This window comes from Lithobates pipiens, unplaced genomic scaffold, assembly GCF_037356315.1.
Source record: "Lithobates pipiens isolate NorthernLeopardFrog02 unplaced genomic scaffold, aLitPip1_a1.2 Scaffold_23, whole genome shotgun sequence".
Classification (NCBI taxonomy): Eukaryota; Metazoa; Chordata; class Amphibia; order Anura; family Ranidae; genus Lithobates; species Lithobates pipiens.
The window spans coordinates 244,965,233-244,991,291 of NW_027507785.1; the positions used below are offsets into that span (position 1 = coordinate 244,965,233).

General features: G+C 42.2%; 1 protein-coding gene across 1 annotated transcript in view; it reads right to left on the reverse strand.

Annotated features, from left to right (window-relative positions):
• LOC143928228 (calcium-activated chloride channel regulator 1-like) overlaps positions 1-17,563 on the reverse strand; it is an 82,833-nt gene extending 65,270 nt beyond the window's left edge. Inside the window, exons 1-2 of the mRNA XM_077452978.1 lie at positions 17,371-17,563; positions 16,041-16,178 (exon numbers count right to left, since the gene is read on the reverse strand). Of these exons, the coding sequence (XP_077309104.1) occupies positions 16,041-16,178; positions 17,371-17,529 (297 nt within the window). The 5' untranslated portion in view covers positions 17,530-17,563. The remainder of the gene's footprint in view (positions 1-16,040; positions 16,179-17,370) is intronic.
• Positions 17,564-26,059: the final 8,496 nt, after the last annotated feature.

The window sequence follows — 26,059 nt, forward strand, 5'->3', positions numbered from 1 at the left end:
ATCTGACATTACTCTGTACAATGCTGAACCAGCAGCCCTGCATTGTTCTGGAGGACACCAAGGGTGCGCCCACATTCCAGTGCAATGGACAATGAAGGAGAGCACCAACAACCAAGTAAGCAATGGATAAGGAAAGTATAGAGTATAGTATAAGTGTAAGATAATCGAAGGACGGTCTCCAGGCAGGAATATGTTGTATAAAATAACATTTTAAAAAAGCAGCGCTCTTACCGGGATCCCACATGGAAACTGTGAAAAATGCTGCCCAGGCTTATGCTATGATTAGGGTCTTAGGCCCAAAACATGTAAGCATATTTATACTGTGATATTAATAAGAATGTGACCTCCCATGCCAACAAAGTTGTAAAAAAAAATCCACTAAGTATACAAAAAAAAATCCATTGTGGGAGGAAAAAAAATGACAGCTGCCGGGTTTTGAAAAAAAGTTATTAATTATATACTCCTGTTTAAAAATCTCTCAACAAAAGCTGAGCTGTTGTTATGAACTTTTCTATATCCTTATATCAAAGTATTGTGTCCGGAGAAACCAAACAGCTAGGTGGGACTTTATATGAAGCGCAAGGTGGGTAAAACCAAGCACGACCATCCCCGATACTTTGAAACAAACAAAAAGGACAAAGACAAGTGGGACTTTGTATGAGGCATGCACCCTGGAGATAACATAGTGATAGTGAATATGACAGGTACCCAAAATAATATATAAAAAGAACCAAAGACGCTGCATATAAACATCACATGACATCAATTGGCACTAGAAGGTTTAATTGTAAAAAAATATAAATAAATAACAAACATATTATCATAGTTCATATTATAAATATTATAAAAACCCAAATTCATCAGACAGAGGTCTCTAATATTGTAAAATATGTAATCAGCAACATGATCAATTCATACTGTAAATGCTGTAAACAACAAATTCATTCAGGGCAAATCTCTATGACAATTAATTATATTCCAAATTTAGTTACATATAAAACCAATTGATATATAAAGTCATGTAGTGTTATAATTGTAAACATAGGGAGGCAACTATTTGGCTCACAATCCCATAGTAAAACAACGAATTGGTTCATATTGTAAACCTTTATAAGTAGTCACATTCACCACGACGTGTCTCCATAATAAATAGTTCCAATCATAGTTTGTTGGTACAGTCCAGCTGATATATAGACTAAATAGAGGATGACAATATAATGTAGAGGGGAGAGCACCTATTGGCTCATAATGTAAAAAGGGAGGCATCTATTGGCTCGACGCATTTCGTGGCGACTGCCACTCTTCAGGAGCAGGTATGAAGTGGGTGTCTATAAATATTAAGAAACAATACGTTGGACAAATTATAACTTGTATGCCATAGATCTATTAAGGGGGAGAGGAGGGGAAGAAAAAAAGAGAGGGAAAGAGGGATAAAACCCACTTTTCCAAGACTACTTACAGGTGATTCTATACGTTGGGGCATAAACATGGCAGACTGGAAACCGGACGAAAGGACATCAGCCCCACGGGAGCTGAGGTGGACTACCCAGACACACAGCGATGGAGTTCCAATAATAAACACTAGTCCCCACAGGCGTGCCCCTCTTATGGCACGCCTGTGGGGACTAGTGTTTATTATTGGAACTCCATCGCTGTGTGTCTGGGTAGTCCACCTCAGCTCCCGTGGGGCTGATGTCCTTTCGTCCGGTTTCCAGTCTGCCATGTTTATGCCCCAACGTATAGAATCACCTGTAAGTAGTCTTGGAAAAGTGGGTTTTATTCCTCTTTCCCTCTCTTTTTTTCTTCCTCTCCTCTCCCCCTTAATAGATCTACGGCATACAAGTTATAATTTGTCCAACGTATTGTTTCTTAATATTTATAGACACCCACTTCATACCTGCTCCTGAAGAGTGGCAGTCGCCACGAAACGCGTCGAGCCAATAGATGCCTCCCTTTTTACATTATGAGCCAATAGGTGCTCTCCCCTCTACATTATATTGTCATCCTCTATTTATTCTATATATCAGCTGGACTGTACCAACAAACTATGATTGGAACTATTTATTATGGAGACACGTCGTGGTGAATGTGACTACTTATAAAGGTTTACAATATGAACCAATTCGTTGTTTTACTATGGGATTGTGAGCCAAATAGTTGCCTCCCTATGTTTACAATTATAACACTACATGACTTTATATATCAATTGGTTTTATATGTAACTAAATTTGGAATATAATTAATTGTCATAGAGATTTGCCCTGAATGAATTTGTTGTTTACAGCATTTACAGTATGAATTGATCATGTTGCTGATTACATATTTTACAATATTAGAGACCTCTGTCTGATGAATTTGGGTTTTTATAATATTCATAATATGAACTATGATAATATGTTTGTTATTTATTTATATTTTTTTACAATTAAACCTTCTAGTGCCAATTGATGTCATGTGATGTTTATATGCAGCGTCTTTGGTTCTTTTTATATATTATTTTGGGTACCTGTCATATTGACTATCACTATGTTATCTCCAGGGTGCATGCCTCATACAAAGTCCCACTTGTCTTTCTCCTTTTTGTTTGTTTCAAAGTATTGTGTCCGTCTCAATGCGTTTCATCCAGATTATATGTCTTCATGAACACAGACACTAAGACAATAAATGGGCTGTTTGTGATATTGTTTTCTAAACAGTGCAGTGGTGTGTCTCATTAAATAAAGTGCATGCAAAATTTATATTAAACATTTCATGATCCAAAAAAACGTCAATAAAAAAATGTGGCTCCTCCCCTCTAAACGCGTCTCAGCATCTCATTGGCCTTCATCAGTAGACTGATTTGTCTATGCTTTTCCATTCATCTTTGAGATAAGCAGGTACTTTAGCTGGTGGAGGTGTGCACTGGATAATGGTCCTTTTTTGAAGATGAACACACAGCGGTGATTCTTTTGGAAGCATTGACACAGATGAACTGTTTTTTTTTTGTTTTTGTTTTTTACATTTTCATTTTTTTTATTTAAAATATTTTTTTCATCATGAAATGTTTAATATAAATTTTGTATGCACATTATTTAATGAGACACAGAGCTGTACTATTTAGAAAACAATATTGAATTTGGTGTGGTGTATGACTGTAAGTTTTCAGCAGCTGTGCAGTCACATATACTGGGGATTTCACACATTTACCCTGTTATAGGAGGAAGTAATTTATTTTGCAGCTGATTGTTTTTTTCATAATTTATGTTTGTGATATTAGTTTTTCTATATTTATACTTCCATTATAGTTGTGTGTTTGCACTTGTGGTCATTTCTCACAATATTTGCACATAGAAAACACTTTATTTTATTTTTTTATATAAGACTATAACATAGTTTATAACAGCAGCTCTGTTTTTTGTTAAGAGAGATACTTATGCTGTACTCACCTTTAAGCTAAATAAGTATAATTGCAACAGGATATTACTGAGTTGCCAGCTGTATCCTATTTTGTACCTAGGGATATGTTGTTTCATTTGTATGGCTGAATACATTACTTTGAGCCCAGTGATGCAATCACTGTATGGCCTTTCCTTCTCAGGCTCCAATCACCAGTACCAAATGAGAGTGCAGTATTGGAAGCCTGGTTTTCCTAAATGTACATTTTTTTGTTTTGTTTTCAGAGTTCAGCCTTAATGTAAAATGTTTGGCCTCCCTTAAAAAAAATATGCGCTACTGCACTTTATTATTATGGCTTTCTTTTTAGTCCCCCTACAAAGTTCAACAAATATTTATTGATCCTGTCAGTAAAGTTTACCTAATGCAGCTTCCTGTGATGGGGTGGCAACAATGCTGCACTGCTCCTGAATTCAGAGCAGCGTTGTCACTCTTACATAGGCTGTGCCTACTTACACTACAGTAGGATGAGAAAATGTTGCAGGGGCGGGATGCTGTTGACTCACAAGTCTGTAGACTGTCAATCAGAATCTGGCAATAGTGATGGACAAACTTCCGACGGGACGTTTCGCGAATGCGAAACGCGAACACGGCCGAAAGTTCGCGAAACGCAAAGTTCGTGGTGGGCCCCATTGACTTCAATGGCAGGCGAACTTTACAAACCTACAGGTCATATTTCCTGCCACAAAATAATTACTAGCTGTGCACACATAGTCCCACCACATGGCCACTGACATAACACATGTATGAAGTGAATCTGGGATCGACAACTACAAGCATTCTTTTTTTAGATGGGAAATTCTGACAATTCAGGACTCAGGAGGGCATGAAGGCAATGGAGGAGAGGGAAGGTCAGGGTAGGCTAAGAAGAGGGTGCAGGAGATGATCACCAGCACCGGGATATAGAGCACTGAAACCAGCACTGTGATAGAGTGATCTGACACCTGCACCGTGATAGAGAGCACTGACATCAGCACCGTGATAGAGAGCACTGACATCAGCACCGTGACATAAAGCACTGACGCCAGCACCGTGATATAGAGCACTGACACCTGCACCATGATAGAGTGCACTGACACCAGCACCGTGATAGAGAGAAGTGACATCAGCACCGTGATAAAGTGCACTGACACCAGCACCATGATAGAGAGCACTGACATCAGCACCGTGATAGAGAGCACTGACATCAGCACTGTGACATAAAGCACTGACACCAGCACCGTGATATAGAGCACTGACACCTGCACTGTGATAGAGTGCACTGACACTAGCACCGTGATAGAGAGAACTGACATCAGCACCGTGATAGAGTGCACTGACACCAGCACCGTGATAAAGTGCACTGGCACCTGCACCGTGATAGAGCGCACTGACACCAGCACCGTGATAGAGAGAACTGACATCAGCACCGTGATATAAAGCACTGACACCAGCACCGTGATATAGAGCACTGACACCTGCACTGTGATAGAGTGCAATGACACCAGCACCGTGATAGAGAGAACTGACAGCAGCACCGTGATAGAGAGAACTGACACCAGCACCATGATAGAGTGATCTGACACCAGCACCGTGATATAGAGCACTGACATCAGCACCGTGATAGAGAGCGCTGACATCAGCACCGTGACATAAAGCACTGACACCAGCACCGTGATATAGAGCACTGACACCTGCACCGTGATAGAGTGCACTGACACCAACAGCGTGATAGAGTGCACTGACACCAGCACCGTGATAGAGAGAACTGACATCAGCACTGTGATAGAGTGCACTGACACCTGCACCATGATAGAGTGCACTGACACCAGCACCATGATAGAGAGAACTGACATCAGCACCGTGATATAAAGCACTGACACCAGCACCGTGATATAGAGCACTCACACCTGCACCGTGATAGAGTGATCTGACACCAGCACCATGATAGAGAGCACTGACATCAGCACCGTGATAGAGAGCACTGACATCAGCACCGTGACATAAAGCACTGACACCAGCACCGTGATAGAGAACACTGACACCAGCACCGAGATAGAGAGCACTAACAGCAGCACTGATACCAGCAACTTGCTGCTGGGCCCCAAAAACATGACACCGCTCAACCTCTTCAAACAGGAGGGTGCGGGAATATAGTACGGTGTGCTTTTTTTGTACAAGGAAGTGAGACAAATGTAGAAAGAAGGTCTGTGTGCTTAATTAAAAAAAATAGTTTATAGAGATATACATGGTCTACTGGACTTGAATTCCTCCGAGAGATGCTAGCAGCGGAAAAGGAGGAGTCAGCCGAGGAGGAGAGGGAGGATGATGGAGTAGGAGGAGGAGGAGAAGAAGAGCCAGGCCTGCATGCAATCCGTGGTGGTAAAACCAAATCTACACGGGTGCCACGGGTTACATGCTTGACGGCCGTCAGAAGGTTCACCCAGTGGGCAGTAAAAGTGATATACCTTCCCTGCCCGTGTTTGCTAGACCACGTGTCTGTGGTCAGATGTATCTTGTCATCAACACTGTGTGCCAGAGATACATTCATTTGCCGCTGAACATGGCCATATAGCTCTGGGATGCCCTTCTGTGAGAAATACTTCCTTGCTGGGACCTTCCATTGTGGTGTTCCAATGGCCACAAATTTTCGAAAGGCCTCCGAGTCCATCAGTTTATATGGCAGTAGTTGGCGGGCTATCAGTTCTGACAAGCCAGCCGTCAACCGTTGAACAAGAGGGTTATCCAACGTCATAATTTTTTTACACTCGAACATTTGGCCCACGGAAGCCTGCCTTTTTGCAGAAAAACGTGAGGATGGCGTGATGGAAGGTGGAGTGGAGGACAATTGTGAGGAGAGAGGAGAAGTAGAATATGAGGCTGGACAGTGAGAGCCTGGAGTGTGGCTTTGTGTGTTCCGTTGCTCCCACTGGGCTTGGTGATGGCAGCTCATGTGCCTTCTTAAGGCGGCCGTCCCTAGGTGAGTGTTGGGCTTACCGCGACTTATGCGTTGACTGCAAAGTTTGCAGATGGCAACACTATTGTCAGCAGCGGACACGATAAAAAAAGCCCACACTGCGGAGCCATGTGCCGGCGTCCTGGGAGCGCCAGATGTGACCGTACATGGTCGATGCCTCGCTCCTGATACATTAGCAGTCTGCTTTGTCCCTCCTGTGCAATGTAAGTTATTCCTGCTTCTCCTCCCTATCTGCTGGTCCATATCTCCCTCTGAACTCCCCTCCTCTTCCTCTCTTGTGGGCACCCATGTGACATCACTAGACACGTCATCATCGATGTCACCTTCCCCACCGCTATAATTAGAGATCTCAGAGTAGGCAGCAACACCGGGGACCAACCTCCTCCTTGGGCTGATCTGGGTACTGTCGTCAGACTGCTGAGTGGCGGTTGTTGCTACCTCCTCTTCCTGATCCAATGCCAAGAGTGGCTGCGCATCAGAAATGTCTTGATATGGATCGGAAAATAATTCCTGTGACTCAAGCGGAAGGTATGTGGTGGTGGTGGTGTTGGTGGTAGTGTCTTTGGGGGTGCACAAAGCAGAGAGTGAAGAAGAGGGTGCAGATCGAGAGGATGAGGAGGGTGCACAAGAGTAAGGCTGAGTGAGCCACTCAACCAAGTCTGGTGCTTCCTTTGACGTAATCGCACGCACCTTCTGCAATTTCCCACTTTGGCTCAAGCCTGTTGCTCCTGTCCTACCCCTACCACCCCTGCGGAAGGGCCTGCCTCTTCCTCTGCCTGTCATTTTTTAAATGACCCTGTGACGAAAGTCTCTAGAGAAGTGCAGTATGTATGTGGAAGAAGGTATATAACACCCCGCTTCAATCTGTTGTTTTTGGGGGCCACTGGTCTATCACACCAGTTACAATACTTTTTTATTTGATTGCATTTGTCACTCTTTGTAGTATCGCTGCAAAACCGCTCAGAAGTCACAATGCTGCACAGTGGAAACGCACTATACTATGCTTTCTATATGTGTAAGTATTTTATACGTGTATTACACAACTATATACTGCACACCAAATAGTACACCTATACCAGTCCTTAAGGACCTTTGTGGAACTAGTAGCTAGGGATTAGCAGACTGTACCTCACTCAACCCTATATACTGTACTACTCTATACCATACCAGTCCTTAAAAGGACCTTTGTGGAACTAGTAGCTAGTGATTAGCAGACTGTACCTCAGTCCCTACACTGACAAAGGACTGCTGCAGAATAGGGCAGCAGTCAGCAGTAGTGCACCACAACCCTATATATTGTGGACCTATACCAGTCCTTATAAGGACCTTTGTGGAAGTAGTATCTAGGAATTAGCAGACTGTACCTCACTCAACCCTATATACTGTACTACTCTATACCATACCAGTCCTTAAAAGGACCTTTGTGGAACTAGTAGTTAGTGATTAGCAGACTGTACCTCAGTCCCTACACTGATAAAGGACTGCTGCAGAATAGGGCAGCAGTCAGCAGTAGTGCACCACAACCCTATATATTGTGGACCTATAACAGTCCTTAAGGACCTTTGTGGAACTAGTAGCTAGGGATTAGCAGACTGTACCTCACTCAACCCTATATACTGTACTACTCTATACCATACCAGTCCTTAAAAGGACCTTTGTAGAACTAGTAGCTGGTGATTAGCAGACTGTACCTCAGTCCCTACACTGATAAAGGACTGCTGCCGAATAGGGCAGCAGTCAGCAGTAGTGCACCACAACCCTATATATTGTGGACCTATAACAGTCCTTAAGGACCTTTGTGGAACTAGTAGCTAGGGATTAGCAGACTGTACCTCACTCAACCCTATATACTGTACTACTCTATACCATACCAGTCCTTAAAAGGACCTTTGTGGAACTATTAGCTAGTGATTAGCAGACTGTATCTCAGTCCCTACACTGATAAAGGACTGCTGCAGAATAGGGCAGCAGTCAGCAGTAGTGCACCACAACCCTATATATTGTGGACCTATACCAGTCCTTAAGGACCTTTGTGGAACTAGTAGCTAGGGATGAGCAGACTGTACCTCAGTCCCTATACTGATAAAGGACTGCTGCAGAATAGGGCAGCAGTCAAGTATAATATTCTTTCGATATTTGGAAGAAAGAATATTATACGTGTACAACCCTATATACTGTCCTACTCCTATACCATACCAGTCCTTAAAAGGACCTTTGTGGACCTAATAGTAACAGCTAATGATTAAACTGACTGTCCCTCCCTGCTACACACAGCGTCCTGTCACTCCCTGCACTCACTAAAGACAGGCTGCTGAATTTACAAGCCCAGCAATTCACTCAACCCTATATACTGTCCTACTCCTATACCATACCAGTCCTTAAAAGGACTTTTGTGGACCTAATTGCTAGCAATTTGTGTCACTACAGTCTCTCCCTGCTCCACACAGCGACTTCTCCCTATAGTGACAGAAGAAAGAATGTAAAATGGCCGCCGGATCGGGTATATTTATAAGTTAGGGGGAATGTCCAATTGTCCATGTGCTGAAATGTCTCAATTGGCTGTCCTGTACCTCATGATGGATGTGTCATCATGGGTCAAAGTTCTTTCACATTGTAAACACATAAGTCCGCCGGGCGAACAGCGGCAATAGTCCGCCGATCGGGCGAATCGCGAACAGGCAAAATTTGCCGCGAACCGACTGCCAGGCCAACAGTTCGGCCATCCCTATCTGGCAACATCTAGTCAGCCCACTGCTTTCTGGATTGGCAGTATTGCCTCGTCTACTGAAATCCTCCTGTGAGCTGTAGTGTCTGGAAGGGGAAGCGTGTAAAGCCCCATACACACTATAAGATTTTCTGCTGATTTTTTCCTTCAGATTTACCAAAATCATATAATATGAGGTCAAACCTTAGGAGTTTCAATTTGTATGCAATCAGGCAGGCCCTTGCACTACATGGTTTTGGTAAATCTTAAGAAAAAAATAAGCAGAAAATCTGATAGTGTGTATGGGGCTTAAAGCAAAAATAAATGAGGATTTTGATGACTCAGGCTTTTAAAAGACTGTTTATCACATAGTGACTGGACTGGGGATTGATTAGACTGTCGTACAGGATGATTTTAATGCACTTTAGCAAGTTAAACTGTGTATGTTATTTTAGTGTTTGGATTTACACGTTCTTTAATCATAAAGCATTATTTTTAAGACTTCAGAAAACCTAGTGGATCTATTTGCTGATTGTATTCTTTAATAAATTATTATTGATAGGATTGTTTATATCCAGCTGATCCATTTAACATGTTTTAAAAAATATCAAATCAATTTTAACATGCAGTTTACTGTAATCTTTTCATGACTACATGACAAACCACAGATCCCTGAAATTGGTGGCCGAACCTAATTTGCTATGTGGACCCAGTACAAACCTTTGTTTTTCCTTTAATACATTCCTTTTGAATAATTTCAAATATTATTTTTGATGTGGTTGTTTAATGAGTTGTTTCTAAAGACTGGTATCATTTAACATATAACCGGCCTTTGTTCATGCTGTGGACTTTTTTATCCAATATAATGTTTTGCGCAATAAAAGGCTTTATTTGAACAGGGGGAATCAGACTCATTCATAGACTTTCACATGTCATTTTGATTATAGAAATTCATGTAATCGTTGTATGTGAACTGTTCTATCTGTTAAAAGATTTGTAACTCTGTTCAGTAAGTCTAGTAATTCTGGTGCCAGTGCCAGTCAGCAGAGCCAGGTAAGCAGAAAAAAAAACAAAGTTAAAATACATATAGGTACGCTGTCTTACAAAAAAAGCAGTTGTACTTCTGTACAGTTAGTTTTGGGATCTAGACACTCCTGCCATAGAGCATAGACCTGTCCTGTAATCTAGTGCAATTAAGCAGCATAGCTAGGTCCAAGACACACCCCTTTCTGCTCACTGGACAAGTCACTCATGACACTCCCCTCTCTTCCTCCATGCAAGCTACCTGTGTTATATTGACAGACATGACAGTCATGACTGTTCAGACATGTGCATTTTAGAAGAACCTAAAAGCTTACTAGTACTGTCCCTCTCTTTTAAGTTCTACCTCTGGAACTATAGGAAGCTTATATAAAGAAAAACTAAGATATAACATTTTAATCCTTTTTTGCAATGTAATTTTTTTTAATCATTTTTAAGGTTTAAATATCTGCTTGGACTGCAGCTTTAAATGAACCATATTTATGCAGAAATGTCTAAAGAAATCCACACAAGGATTCCTTCAGTGCTTCACTATTGGATAAATTACCACGTTTACTGGTTTGATTGCAACTTAAAGATAGGAGGTAGCTGGATGCATTGGTAGAAATGGTCTGAGCAGCTCTTGAAAATTACAGGTGTATAAACATGGGACACTCAAAGGGGTTGATTTAATAAAGACATATAGGCTGTTAATTTTGCAAGGGAGTTTTCCCTTAGTTTAGTAAATAAGGTGAAGTTCTGCTGACTTCCATCATCCAATCATATGAAAGCAAAAATATTTTTTTTTCTTCCATGTTTATCCTTGGGTATTCTTGGCAAAGTGAATTCTCACCACATTCAATAAACTAAGAAACAGCTCCCCAGCAGAGAGAAAGTTTCCTTGCAAAGCAAATTTTCTTTTAGTAAATCAACCCATTATGTCGAAAAGTTTTGTTGTGCCAGCTATATCTCATGAGGTCAACAGAACAGAGATCCACTGAGCCTCTAATCTAGTTCCTATATAACATTGAGCTCAATTTTCTACAACAGAATCTAGTTCTAGGATATAATGGTGCTAAAGTGTTTTGCTTATGCAGTACCCGAGGTTCCCTTAACCACTTGCTTACTGGGCACTTAAACCCCCCTCAGTCCCAGACCAATTTTCAGCTTTCAGCGCTGATGCACTTTGAATGACAATTGCGCGGGCATACAACACTGTACCCAAATGACATTTTTATCATTTTTTTCCCACAAATAGAGCTTTCTTTTGGTGGTATTTAGTTACAGCTCGGAGTTTTATTTTTTGCTAAACAAACAAAAAAAGATGCAAAAAAAAATAAATCATGTTTTAATAGTTTGTTATAAAATTTTGCAAACGGGTCATTTTTCTCCTTCATTGAAGTGCGCTGATTAGGTGGCACTGATAGGCTGCACTGGTGGGCACTGATGGGCTGCATTGGTGGGCACTGATAGGCTGCATTGGTGGGCACTGATAGGCTGCACTGGTGGGCACAGATAGGCATAGTTAAGGCGGCACTAATAGGCACAGATAAGGCGGCACTGATGGGCAAAGATGGGCACAGAAAAGATGGCACGGATGGGTGGCACGGATGGGTGGCACGGATGGGCACTGATAGGTACCACTGATAGATGGGACTGATGGGCACTGATAGGTGGCACTGATAGGTGGCTCTGATAGGTGGCACTGCTGGACACTGATGGGCGGCACTGCTGGGCACTGGTAGATGACACTGATGGGCACGGATATGTGGCACTGGGGTGCAGCACCTTTGAGGCAGATTGTGGGCACTGTGGGTGGCACTGTGGATGGCACTGCTGGGTGGCACTGTGGGCACTGCTGGGTGGCACTTTGGGCACTGCTGGGTGGCACTGACGGGGCACTTACTTTTAATAAGTGTGGCACTGCAGGGGGCAGGTGGGCACTGGCAGGGGGCAGGTGGGCGCTAGCAGGGCTGGCCGTGATCGGGACTGATGTCCCGATCACGGCCGCCGGTGATCGGCTTTTTTTTTTCTCCTCGCGCTGTCAGCGCGAGGAGGAATAATAGCCGATTACCGGCTCCGTTATATCACATAATCAGCTGTCATTGGCTGACAGCTGATCACGTGATAAGGGGTCGGGATCGACCCCTTGCACGGATCGGTGATCAGGCGAGTCTCATGGACTCGACGATCACAGAGCGCGCCGCGCGCGCCCCTCAGGGGGCGCGCAGGCCGCTCGTACACGGGACTACGTCTATTGACGTCGTCCCGGAAAAGGAGATCCGCACTGTAGCCGTCATTTGTTATACAACACAGTGCTTGTGCTGTGTCATTTGGCCCCCTATAACACCTGTAATACCTGGCTGATCCTGCCTGGCTATACACTGCCCCCTGTACGCTGTCCACGATATATCAGGAATACTGAGCCCTGACTTTGTGGTCACAGTATGTGCCTCCATCATCTTCCGCAGCCCTGTTCTGCTGTGTCTGTGTCTCCCTTTGTCCTCATCCCCCCTACCTGCCTGTCAACTCCCTGATCCTCTCCTCCTGCACTAAAGAGTTTTTCTTCTATAGGTCCCTCTGATATATAACAGTAAGCTCCCCAGTGGATGTCATTTATAAATTATGCGGTATAATAGCTTACTTCAGAGTGCCGTTTGGTGCTCACATGACTGCCCGCTCATTTGGGTGATTACACTCATCACTAGCCCTTTCGGTCCCACTGAAGTTAAAACTGGAGCCACCAACCTGAGTGCATCTGGAACATCTGAAGTTTTACTAATTATATTAGGAGCAATATAAATGCTCACTTTATCTTAAGTCGTATAGTAAGGTTTTATTTTCTACTTTGAAGAGCTTAATTTTCTCTTTGGCTTCATTTAAAGTGCATTTTTTGAGCAGTAAAAATGTGCGTTTTAGCTGTGCTTTTGCCAACCACCAACTGCCCCCCCCCCCCCTTAAGCTGCAATAGGCAGCAGACGTGGGTGTTTACATGCCACGGTCATGATGCTTCACTTTGCGCCCATAGCACAGTCTACTCAACATGTAGCGATTGCAACACAGTCAGGAAAAATGCAGCATGTTCTAAATTTTTTTTTGGAACTGGAAAGCACTGGAACTGCAAGCACTGGTGGGAACTATGCCATTGAAAACCATATAATCTACTTTCCATGCATTTTTGATGCAGAAAAGTTACGCACTGGACTGCATGTGGTGTGAACTGGCCCTAAGGCAGTGATGACATTTCCCCATGATGCTCAGGTACTCTGTAGTGTAGTGGAGCATCATGGGAAATCTGGGGCACCAATGTTCGCCATCACTGCTAATGAGGCTTCATTTAATGTGCGTTTTTTTGGGGGGTAAAAATGTGTGGTTGAGCTGCGTTTTTCCCAGGCCCCTGTGTCCCCATTAGTGAAGTGAAAGGAATCATCTACAGCAGGGAGACAACAACAATAAAAACAATTATTTTAGAAGGGTGGATGAAGGCTGACAGTGCTCATTGCTTTCTGTTCCCCATTAGGAATTTCCCTCCACTGTCTTGAGGATGTTGTCATTGAGACAGAAAGTTATCTACTTTTTGTCTCATATACACATGTAGCAGTGATGTGCTGATGTCACCATGTGTACGGCGATCCCGGAAGCAACTGGCTGCGTTCGAGAGGCGGCCGGCTCGATTTCTAATGGCATTTTATTTCAACTGCATTGTAATTTCAATTTTATTCTTTTAATCAAAAAAAATTAGGATTTACACTATGCAAGCCTTTATTATCTTTCCATGGGGACCTTCTGAATACATGTGTATGTGAGGCTATCCATTTTGTGATAATGCTTGGGAGCTTTGGTGCACAGTACAGAGACCTGAGGCAATAAGCCATAGGCGCATCTGATCTCCCGTAACAGAAGATCATTTACAGCTGGTAAGAGGCAGTATGTATAGAGGTGGAGGCACTATTACTTTTTTCACTTTTTCTGAGGTGTTTCGTTTTTGTGCCACCGTGGAAGATCACATTGAATTAGCATCTTCAACACATGGACTTTTTTTGTTTTTTCACCTGTCTTGGATTAATCAGTGATCTTTTCACCCATTGTATAGGAGCATTTAATAATTCCTTTCACAGGTCGCACAGTTACTAATTTGTGTATGTGTCACATATTCAAGGCACTATCCTTGATTATTCACTATCAATTGATGCAACTTGTATTTTAATTTTGTATGTTATTGTGTGTGTCTCACATGAAGTTGCAGCAGAGTTCTTTTAAATTTATTCATATATGAATTTCAATAATTTTTGTTTCACAGATAGCGCAGTATTTTATTTTGGTCATCTGTAAATGGTGGTGTCTGCAGGTGTAGATTGGCATCCAAAACGAGCGTCCACGCATCTGGCAGATGACTGGGGGAGCCTCAATCCGTCCTGTGGCCACCAGGAAGTCCTTCTGGGCCACCATGCAGCGCAGGGAGATGATGTCACCAGGAATCAGAGAGACACCAGGGGGAAATAACTGAATAAAAGAGGCCACAGGATGGATTGAGGCTCCCCCAGTCATCTGCCAGATCTGTGGATGCTCGTACATTAGAAATGTTCATTAGTTTTCACCCAAATGCATTTTTGGCAGAATTTGGGGTATTTTTGTTATTGTTTTAACAAACGATAACGAACATGCAGACTCCAAAAACCAAAAGATCAGACATAAACAAATGCTTTATTTTTGCTTTCGTTGCGACAACAGTTCGATATAGATAGGAGATTCGACATGATGCTGACAATAGCGATCTGTGTCCATCAAACCTGTGGTCGAATGTGCCTAACCTTAGCTCTATTAGTCCAAGATTATTCTACATAGAGAGAAAAGATTTGACATAGAGAGAAAAGATTCGACATTATAGAGACAATAGCAAAAAAGGTTGAAGATTATTCAACATAGAGAGAAAAGATTCAACATGAAGATTTGACGAAGCAGTCGCCGTGAGTGCACATTTATGGTCAAATGCTCCGCGCATAGGCTATAGAAGAATTCTAATGTTGGTTGACTAGTAATAATAATAATAATAAAAATAAATAATAAATATAATTATTACTAGTGTCATACAACTTTAGAATTCTACTATAGCTTGTAGGCGGAACATTCGACTGTAAATGTATGATTACGGCGTCGTACAGTTTAGCTGCTCCGTTGAATCTTCTTAGAACATTCGACAGACACCATAAGCCTTCAAAGATAGATTCAACCTTAATTATTTTGGATTTCCAGACGAATGCTTTTTTTAACTAAACAAAATAAATAAAAATGAATTCCGGAAGTAACTAAATAAATTTATTTTTCGGACAACAATGAAATTCCGAAACAAAATATTTGAGTGTGCACATGTCTATCGTACATATACTACACTCAGGTTGGCCCTTCCTGTGTCTCTCCCCCTTCCTCAATCTGCTCACAGAGCTGCCTTCTGCCACCTCACCCTAAGAATTGTTGTTGTATGAACTATTGAGCCATTATTGCTCTCATATTGCATGCTATATTACTTCATGTACACAAATATTTGCGCTTACAGTTTTTTATTTTCATCAGTTGCAGTTCTCAATGAGCTACCAGGGTGTAGAAAGTAAAAAATATATATATATTTTTTTTAATTGTCTTTTTTTGTTGATAATGCAAAAAATAAAAACCAGAGGTGGTCAAATACCACCAAAAGAAAGCTCTATTTATGGGGGAAAAAAGAACATACATTTTATTTGGGTACAGCTTCGCATGACTGCGCAATCGTCAGTTAAAATAACGTAGTGCCGTATTGTAAAAAATAGCATGGTCATTAAGGGAGTGAAACCTTCCGAGGCTGAAGTGTTTCAAGAAACAATTACAACTGCTGCCCATCAATAATATTTATCTGCATTGATGCTCACAACAGACAATGGTGTTCTTTCTTACCTTGTCATATGTCTCTGTCCTTCGCTTGGTATAGTTCTGATTAGACCAGGTCAATGGAATGAGTATTTTGGCGCTCCTGATGAAAAGTCTCTTCTGAGTGGCATTAAATAAATATTGTGTGGCTTCATTCACCATGTCCTAGGGTTGGGAAAAGTAAGGCAATGCTACAAAGCTTAGAAAGATCATATTACAATATACATTTTTTAACAAATCCAGTCGATCTTATTTTTGTATAGACTCATCCTGCCTCTTTTGCTATCTGCTGCTCTTCTGTTAACATATACATGGTCATTCCGTCCCCAGGTTATTAATTTGTTTTCTAAAAACTCATTCTCCCCTAATTCTAACTCCTCTTGGTCTTTTTTAATGAATGAATAATTCACTTTCTGTAAAACACTTTTCTATTTAAAGGCTTGGTTTGCCCAAAAGTGATATTTTAGTTATAGGTGCAACTTGTTGGGCTGAGTCAGTAAAAGTCTTGAATATTCCAGGAGGGGAACTACATTTTATTAGTACTGAATGTGTTCCTGACCAACTGGAGCATTTGGGTGTTTAAACCACCTTTCCTCCAACTGCATTCCCTCTTTGAAAATAAATTAAAAATCCATAATGGTCAAAGCAGGTGTGTAGACCCGAAGACAATGATCCTCCCAACAGAATGCTTGAGGTGATTGCAGCCGTATTAGTGGACTTGCAACAAAGACTATTAAGTACTGTCCGTGATACATTTTTCATATTACTGCTGGGACCTAGAATAAGGGGACATATCCCTAAAGCTTGTCCTGAAAAATTGTATGTTAGTGCAAATATAAAAAGTATCACGGACGCTACTTAATTGTCTCTTTCCCAACAGAAGAAACATACATTGTTATTACTTCAGCATTTACAAAAAAACTGAAATATCTGTGTTGGGTAGACTGACTCTTTAAATATAAATTGTAACTGATTTAGGCAAAAAATAAATGTATGACTAAAAAAAAATATAAGCAAAGGCATACTTTAGTAAAATCTGCAAGTCAAACTGGTAAGTAGATCTTGAGCTATCTAGCTGAAATGATATACTCAAAAACTGAGCAAGGCCTCAGTAACTCACAAACCACTCTAGTCTATACCAGTGCCTAAAGCTCCTGACCCTTTAAATAAATCGAAACACTACTTTGAGTATGTCGCTGAACTCATGTAATTTAATATGTTTCATAAAGAAAATAATGAGTTGGCAACTCTGCTACGACAAAGCACATGCGACAATCTCAAAGTAGTATTTGCTCATTTTTATACATAGTACAAAATTGTACTACAATTGTACTACATATTGGAAGTTGAAGTTTACCTTGATTTGCTGTATGAGTTGAGCATTTTCAGGCAGTCCTGGGTGAATTGCAATTATGATATTGTCATAGCCACCATCTTTAAGTGTAACCATGGAACTTTTTGAAGAGGAAAACGTTTGAAGTGTGATGATCAGAGCAACCAACCACCGCCAGTCCATTTTTTAAATGGTCACTGCAGTGTTAGTTGCTCTGGATGTTTTATACATTCCCAGAAAAGACCGTTTGAGATATATTTATACTGTCACTTTTACTACTGTTTATTCAGTTAGCTGATTGTTATGTATATAGTAAAAAAAGATAAAATGCCAATTTTATGAAACTATGCAATTTATGTAATTGCTGGAATTTCAGTTTGGTTTTGTTTACTGATAATACGATTTATCACATCTGCCTATTCTGATGGAGCAATCTGATGGATACGACACTTCTATAGTTAAAATAAAACTAAAAATTACCACCATTCATTCATGCAGATGTCCTGGTAAAGTGATCCTTATGTACTAATGTAGCCAGGTGCTTAGCTGGCAGGAGGGGGGCAACTATAAAGACACTGTGCTGCAGCTGCATTGTGTGCCTACAGTATATAAGACTCCTATACTGTCTTTCAATGCCGTTCAGCATCCATCCAACTGAGGGAGGAGGTGAGCACGAAGGACCTGGGAAACTTTGCAGGCCACATCGAAACTGTGGTAAATGTTGCCCTGGGAGGAGGATCTTCCATAAAATGGAGTGATGGATTACAATTCCCAGATATAGACTCTTTAGAGGAGTGGAAAGGAACAGTTTTTCACTTGGGCTTTAGAAAGAAAACTTCCTCTTGCTGCAAGGAGACTGGAGAGTGTGCACCTCTGTTCCAGCGTGCCCACTTGCCTGCTACAAACTGAGGACCTGTGTGCTGAGACCAGAGTCACCCCGGTGCAGAGCTGCTAATGTTGCCAACATCTGCGGATCTGAATTGAGGTCTGCTTTTTCACCAGGACTGGTAAGAGGATGTTGCTGCAATTGATTTACCACTGCAAGCAGACACTGAGACTACAGACAGACTTCCAACATCCAAGTGACTTCTGTGAATGCAAATTCTGCAAATTCTAACTGAATGCAGAGTTTGGAGGGACTGTACATACCACCTTAAAAACTGGGCCCACTATTAGCCAGCTGAACGTTTAAACTAGCTACTTCACAGGGACTTTACCAAAGATAGCTCTTTAGGCCTCTTTCACACTGGGGCGTTTTTCAGGCGCTACAGCTCTAAAAATAGCGCATGTATAGCGCCTGGAAAAAACTGGCCCATTTCACTCCAGTGTGAAAGCCGGAGGGTTTTCACACTGGAGCGGTGCGCAGGCAGGACGGTGAAAAAAGTCCTGCTACCCGCATCTTTGGAGCGGTGAAAGAGCAGTGAGTACACCCCTCACATTTTTGTAAATATTTTATTATATCTTTTCATGTGACAACACTGATGACATTACACTTTTCTACACTACTGAGTGTACAGCTTGTCCCTTCAAAATAACTCAACACACAGCCATTAATGTCTAAACAGCTAGCATCAAAAGTGAGTACACCCCTAAGTGAAAATGACCAAACTGGGCCCAAAGTGTAATATTTTGTGTGGCTACAATTATTTTCAGCACTGCCTTAACCCTTTTGGGCATGGAGTTCACCAGAGCTTCACAGGTTACCACTGGACTCCTCTTTCACTCCAACATGGGGACATCACAGATCTGGTGGATGTTAGAGACCTTGCACTCATCCACCTTTCGTTTGAGGATGCCCCACAGATTCTCTATAGGGTTTAGGTCTGGAGACATGCTTGGCCAGTCCATCACCTTTACCCTCAGCTTCCTTAGCAAGGTAGTGGTTATCTTGGAGGTGTGTTTGGGGTCGTTATCATGTTGGAATACTGCCCTCCAGCCCAGTCTCGGGTGGAGGGGGGGGGGTCATGCTCTGCTTCAGTATGTCATAGTACATGTTGTAGCAAAGTGTCATGTCTTCAGTGTTGTCACATGAAAAAATATCATATAATAAAATATTTACAAAAATGTGAAGGGGGTACTCACTTTTGTGAGATACTTTAGATACAGTTATCCATACAGTGTACACCCTGGTTATGGACTACTGATTGCAGAGGCGTTACTGTGGAGTTAAACATTATTGCTAATACTGTTTGCTACTGATACTGCTTATCGCTGGGTTAACTTTGCTCTATTGGTATAGTGCTCTACTCTAAGCTGCTATACCTAGTAATTACAATGTTTAGCTTATTGTGACTGAACTGATTCTTCTACCTGCTCATTTATGTATGTACTGCCATTTACCTTAACCAATTGCCTACTGGGCGCTTTTACCCCCTTTCTTGACCAGGCCAATTTTCATCTTTCAGCACTTTCGCACTTTGAATGACAATTGCGCGGTCATGCAACACTGTACCCAAACGTTTTTATCATTTTTTTTCACACAAATAGAGCTTTCTTTTGGTGCCATTTAATCACTACTGGGTTATTTATGTTTGCTAAATAAATGAAAAAAGGCCAAAAATGTTGTGAAAAAACTAACTATGAAAAAACATTTTTCATAGTTTGTTATAACATTTTGGAAACAGGTAATTTTTCTCCTTCACTGATGTGCGCTTATGAGGCTGCAATGATGGGCACTGATAGGCTGCACTGATGAGGCGACACTGAGTCATGGAGAATGCGTTTGGAATAATGGCCAGCCGGTTCCGCCTATTTCTGACAGTGATCCATATGGCGAAATATAAACAAAATCATATTGTCCTTGCCTGTTGCATTCTCCACAATTTCTTACGGAAAAATGATATGTGGCCTCAGTTAAGACTGAGGCCGACGTTCAGAATCCAAATCCAACTACCTTGACCACACTTGAACCTGGCCGTCCTGGCTTGCCCCCCCCCAAAGTGCCCGCAAAGTTAGTCAGAAGTATGTTGAGTACTTTGCGGGTAGGGTGGCCATTGATATGCCAGCCAATGTGTGAAACATTTTTAAAATAAATATTTTTGTTATAAACTGAACTCATATTTGATTTGATTTAGTGCTTGCGTATCTTTTAGCTGTCTCCTAGGTTCTCCTAGGTTCTCCAATGGCCATTTTCTTCAATAATGCATGTAATTTATTTGATACATGAGGTGACAATCTGTTTTTCAGCTAACTATTATGTTGTGGGTCTGCTACACACACACATTGCTTTTGTTGTTAATGTATGTAATGCATTAATGATAAAATAAGCATCCTTTTCAGCTCCATGAATTGCTTTGAGTCTCTAAAATGGCATGATTGGGACAAATTTTAGAGCACTGTGGGGGTTATTTACTAAAGGCAAATCCACTTTGCACTACAAGTATACTTGAAACTGCACTGAAAGTGCACTCGTAGTGCAAAGTGGGTTTGCCTTTAGTAAATACCCCCATTGTCACTGTAAACAACACCAGCCTACTCCAAAAACTTGCGTTGAGCATTGAAAGAAGAAGCCACACATTGTTGAGTATAAAAATTTTTACTCCATGCACATTCACATGTGCGTTAGAAAAGGGTTTTTTAACAAACCAACATCTTTGGTGTATAACATTTTTATGTTTGACAGTAGAAATATCCTTTTTTAGGTTAAACAGGCATGTTTAAAACCATAACATACACAACTCAGGAACTTAAGAAAATCAACTTTGATAAATTGAAGGCAATATTAGACATTAGTATGTCAAAACTATGTTGATCTTGCCTTCATCGGATGGGGTAATGTCACTGTAAAAGCCAAATTTTGAGGATGCACACAAATTGGGAGTCAAAATGTGGATTTCACTCCTGATCCCATGCCTAATGTCAACATGCACCAGCTACCATCATGGAGGATCAATGGACGTGTTTTGGGGGTGCAACAGATTCCTCTCATCTACTTTAGTTGCGAGGAAGGGGTTGCACCCACAAAACGCGTACATTGATATGCCGTGATGGCAGATAGCACATGATGACATACTGTGTGCATCTTCAAAATTTGGTTTTAAATTACTTTAAAAAATTTGGAAAAATAAAAAATATAACGACAAACTGTAAAAAAATGTGGGTGTTTTAGATTCTGCCTAAAACATCAATGATGTTGTTGAGTCTTTTTTCCATATCATTGATGTTTTCCTTGATCTTCTCTAATTCCCGATTGCACACCATCATCTCCTCGATGAGAATCTGTGCACTTGCACTGTTGAAATTAGTTTCTTCTTCCACAACATCCACATCATCTAAAAATAAAAAACATACCATGTATTATAAATATGCAGTCATACATCTATTATCTGAAGCAGCGGTCTCAGACACTCACCTGTTGTGGTCACTACTTTGCCCAGTCCATAAATCTCTCCTTCCTCCACATTTTCTTCATGGTGTGTGGGGATTTCGCCTTATTTAGGAGGTGTGGGGTTCTTGGTGTTCTCAGATGTGCCGATTCTTTTCTTCTCTATGTAAATAAAAAAAAGGTATACTTCACATATATTTGAGGCAAGAAATAGGAATATATGAAACATTGCTTGAAGTGTTGTACAATTGTCTGTTTTGGCAGAACTCCAAGCTGAAGACATGATTTGTTTCCCTTTCTTAAAGCTGGAATACTTACCTTTTTTGGTAAAGTTTCACACATAGAGAGACCCCTAGTATCCACTGGAGCACCTGTGTGGGACACCCTAAAAAGGGTGTTCTGGTGTCCCACACTAGTGCTCCTGCGTCCAGATGTGTAAACAGCTGCTGAGTGTCCTCTCCTTACACTGAATCAAGTTTGAATTTCATTCTAGTTACATACCCATCTAGACAACAATGTACTAAACTTCTTTTAATACAAATAGGCATGAACAAATGTAGTTAACCTGCATCTGTCAATAACATCATATTAGTGGGCGAACAAACAATGTTTACTTCGAACTATTACTGTGCCCACGAACCTGAAACTTGCCATTTTAAACTGTACAACAGTAAAGCAAAGCACATGGAGCAGCATGCAAGTAATAATAATAATAGGAACGCAGGACAAATACTTGCATTTTAGAAGCAGATTCCTGATCCTTCTGTACTGATCATGCTCCCTCAATTCCAGGTTTGACCAGCGTTTCCTCAATTGCTCCTTGGATCATCATACCCCAAAATTCCTCTGCAGACATCTCACAACTTTAGTCATGATCTTGGCCTTTCTCACATTTGGGTTTGGGTACGGTCCATACTTCCCATCATAGTCGGCCCTCGTCAAGTTTTCCACCATCTCCATCATCTCTACAAAGGACATATTTGAGGCTGTATTTCTCCTCCAAGATCTGGACGTTTCTGGCTGCGGCCTTTCCTCGTCATTGCTGCTATTATCATGTACCTGCTGTCTCTCCGCCATGTGCTCTCCCACTGCGCCGAAAGAGAAGGGGTGCAGATTATACTAGAAAGAAGGTCGGGAGTGGAGTTTCACACATGCGCAGTATATATAAAGCATAATACGTGTGAGCCGTACGTACGATCTGTGAGCGAAGGAAGGAGTAGCGCAAGCGCCGATTGTGCTAACGAAGGTACAATTTTAACTTGGGGCATCAGTGTTTAGTGAGAGAAGAAGTCCAATGTCTCGGAAACTGCAGGAACAGTGCATTCTGGAAACTGAACTGGGTAAAAAAGCTGGGTGGAAGCCGTAATTGGCAAAGAACGGTGTTTGGTTGATGGCGGAATGTAAGGAGTTGTTATATGCGAACTCCGCCATAGGTAGTAACGAGGCCCAGTCATCTTGCGAGAAAGAAGAAAAACAGCGGATGTACTGCTCCAGGGACTGATTGGTTCTTTCCGTTTGTCCATTTGTCTGGGGGTGATAAGCAGATGAAAATGCCAATTCAATTTCAAGAGACCCGCAGAGCGCCTTCCAAAACCTTGAAGTGAATTGGACACCTCGATCAGACACAATACTCGCCGGGACCCCATGCAGCCTTACAATTTCTTTGACAAAGATCTTGGCCATCTCCATTGCCGAGGGGGTGCCCCTCATCGGGAGGAAGTGAGCCATTTTGGACAACCTATCTACTACAACAAAGATAGTAGAGAACCCATCGGATGTGGGAAGTTCCACGATAAAATCCATCGAAATCATTTTCCACGGTCTCTCAGGGACAGGCAAAGGTTTCAGTAGACCCCAAGCCCTTGTCCGGCTGTTTTTACTTCGGGCACAAGTGCTACAAGAGTCCACATAGTCCTTGCAATCCTTAAGTAGTTGAGGCCACCAAAAGGTGCGCTGAACCAGTTCGGCAGTCTTCAAGGTACCAAAGTGTCCAGCCATCTTATGGTTGTGGCAGAGCTCCAACACGTTCACTTTCAAGGCTTCACGGACCACAATTTTGCCTTTATGCCAGAACAACCCCTCACTACAGCTGACTTCAGGGCTCGGGGGTATTCCCACAGAAGCCTGTCTGATCCGGGAGATAAGGTCCCCTTGGAGGAGCAGGAAGTTCTCAGAAGGGAGGATTGTATCAGGAGGCCGAGTCTTTTCAGGTTTAGAAAACATACGTTACAGCGCATCCGGCTTGATGTTCTTAGAACCAGGTCTATAGGTAATGTGGAATTGAAACCAGGAAAAAAAAAGAGCCCATCTGGCTTGCCATGGTCTAAGTCTTTTGGCAGTTCTCAAATATTCCAGGTTTTTATGGTCAGTGTAGACCAGGATAGGATGTGCAGCACCCTCCAATAGATAACGGCATTCCTCCAGAGCCGCCTTAATGGCCAGAAGTTCTCGATCCCCAACGTCATAGTTCCTTTCGGATGACGAGAGTTTACGGGAAAAGAACGCCACCGGAAGAAGAAGGGCCTTGGCACCCTGCCGCTGAGAGAGCACTGCCCCCACGGCAATTTCTGAAGCATCAACCTCAAGGACGAAGGGTAAGGCTGGATCCGGATGTTTCAGAATAGAGGCAGAAGTAAATAGCGTCTTGAGTCTTTCAAAGGCCAGCTGAGCCTCAGGGGTCCAAGAGAATCGGGTACCCTGCCTGGTCAGTTCGGTGATGGGAGCAATGATTGCAGAGAAACCCCTGATGAATTTCCGGTAGAAGTTGGAAAAGCCAATGAAGCGCTGTACGCCCTTTTTGTCCACAGGCGCAGGCTAGTCCAGGATGGCAGACACCTTTTGGGGATCCATCTTGATGCCCTCCACTGATATAACCAGGCCCAGGAATTGGATGGACTGGCATTCAAACTCACACTTTTCGAGTTTTGCATAGAGCCCGTGTACCCTGAGTCGAGTTAAAACGCTACGGACATGTCTACGATGGTCCTCCAATGATGAGGAAAAGATTAAGATATCGTCCAGGTATGCAATTACTTAAAGATCCAGGTAGTCACGAAAAATATCGTTGACAAAATGTTGAAAGGTCGCGGGTGCGTTACACAACCCGAAGGACATGACAAGGTACTCGAAGTGCCCAAAACGAGTACGGAACGCTGTCTTCCATTCGTCTCCTTCTCGGATACGGATTCGATTATAAGCTCCGCGAAGATCCAATTTAGAAAAGATGACTGCAGGCCCCAGCCTTTGGAATAACTCGGGTACTAGAGGTAAAGGATAACGTTTTTTAACAGTTATTTTGTTCAATTCCCGATAGTCAATGCAGGGACGTAGGGAATGGTCCTTTTTTTCAACGAAGAAAATGCCAGCACCGGCAGGGGAAGTAGAAGGATGGATAAACCCCTTTTTCAGGTTCTCATCGATATAATCTTTCAGCGTGCCTAACTCCTGCTCCGTTAGTGGAAAAATTCCAGCGCGCACAGGAGGGCGCACCCCCGCACGCACCGTTGCACCTTGGCGCACACCAGCGCGGGCAGCACCGCGACCATCCGGGTAATGTCCCTGACAGGTGGGCTAGTAGGAAATGGGGAAGTGGATTTCTTGTAAGAATAGTATACCTGATTTCATACAGTGGTACAGTTGGAGCGGTTTCCGCCTTTTTACCGGCGAGTTCAGCCCTTGTGTATTATGTGAGATTATGCGCAATGTTGAGTTGGCAAGGGTCGTGCTAGACATGGATCAGAGTGTGGTGCATCTCAGGATCATACTGTACCTTACCCCACGTAGGTGGATCAGTCGACAGCCATGGTTGTCGGCAATGGGTTCTGCTGTTCGGGCTGGGGAGCTAACGACATGTGTCCTCCCAGCAGTACACTGGTCTTCTCAGTGAATGCCTGTGCAGAGGGGACATGTCAGGATAAGTCTGATTGTTGCAGGAGAGCAGCCCAGCTAGAGAACTGACCATGCTGTGCTCTCATGCCTAGTGTGGTCAGTTTGATTTCCTGTAAAAAAAGAAGAGGGACTAGCAGGAACACAAGGGATTCCAATCAAAGGAAGCAATACAATGAGAGCAGGATACTAAATTGTTGGGTTTACATATTCTTTAATTCCACTGGGGCAGGTAATCGTTAGTAAAGAAGAACACCATATACATAAGAACTTTATACATCCAGCAGATCTTCTGGGAGTGAGCGTTATATGGCAAATAGGGTAAATAATGCAGTCCCTTCATCTACCACCTAGAAACCAAGAAATATTTAGTATTTTACCCACTGCAATGGTTATTTTTGTTCCAGGCCAGAGTTTAGCTGTAAGGAACTTGATTACATAAAACACAGTGGTCATAAAAATATAAAATCATAGTTCCGCCTCACTGCCTACTGTGACTCACAA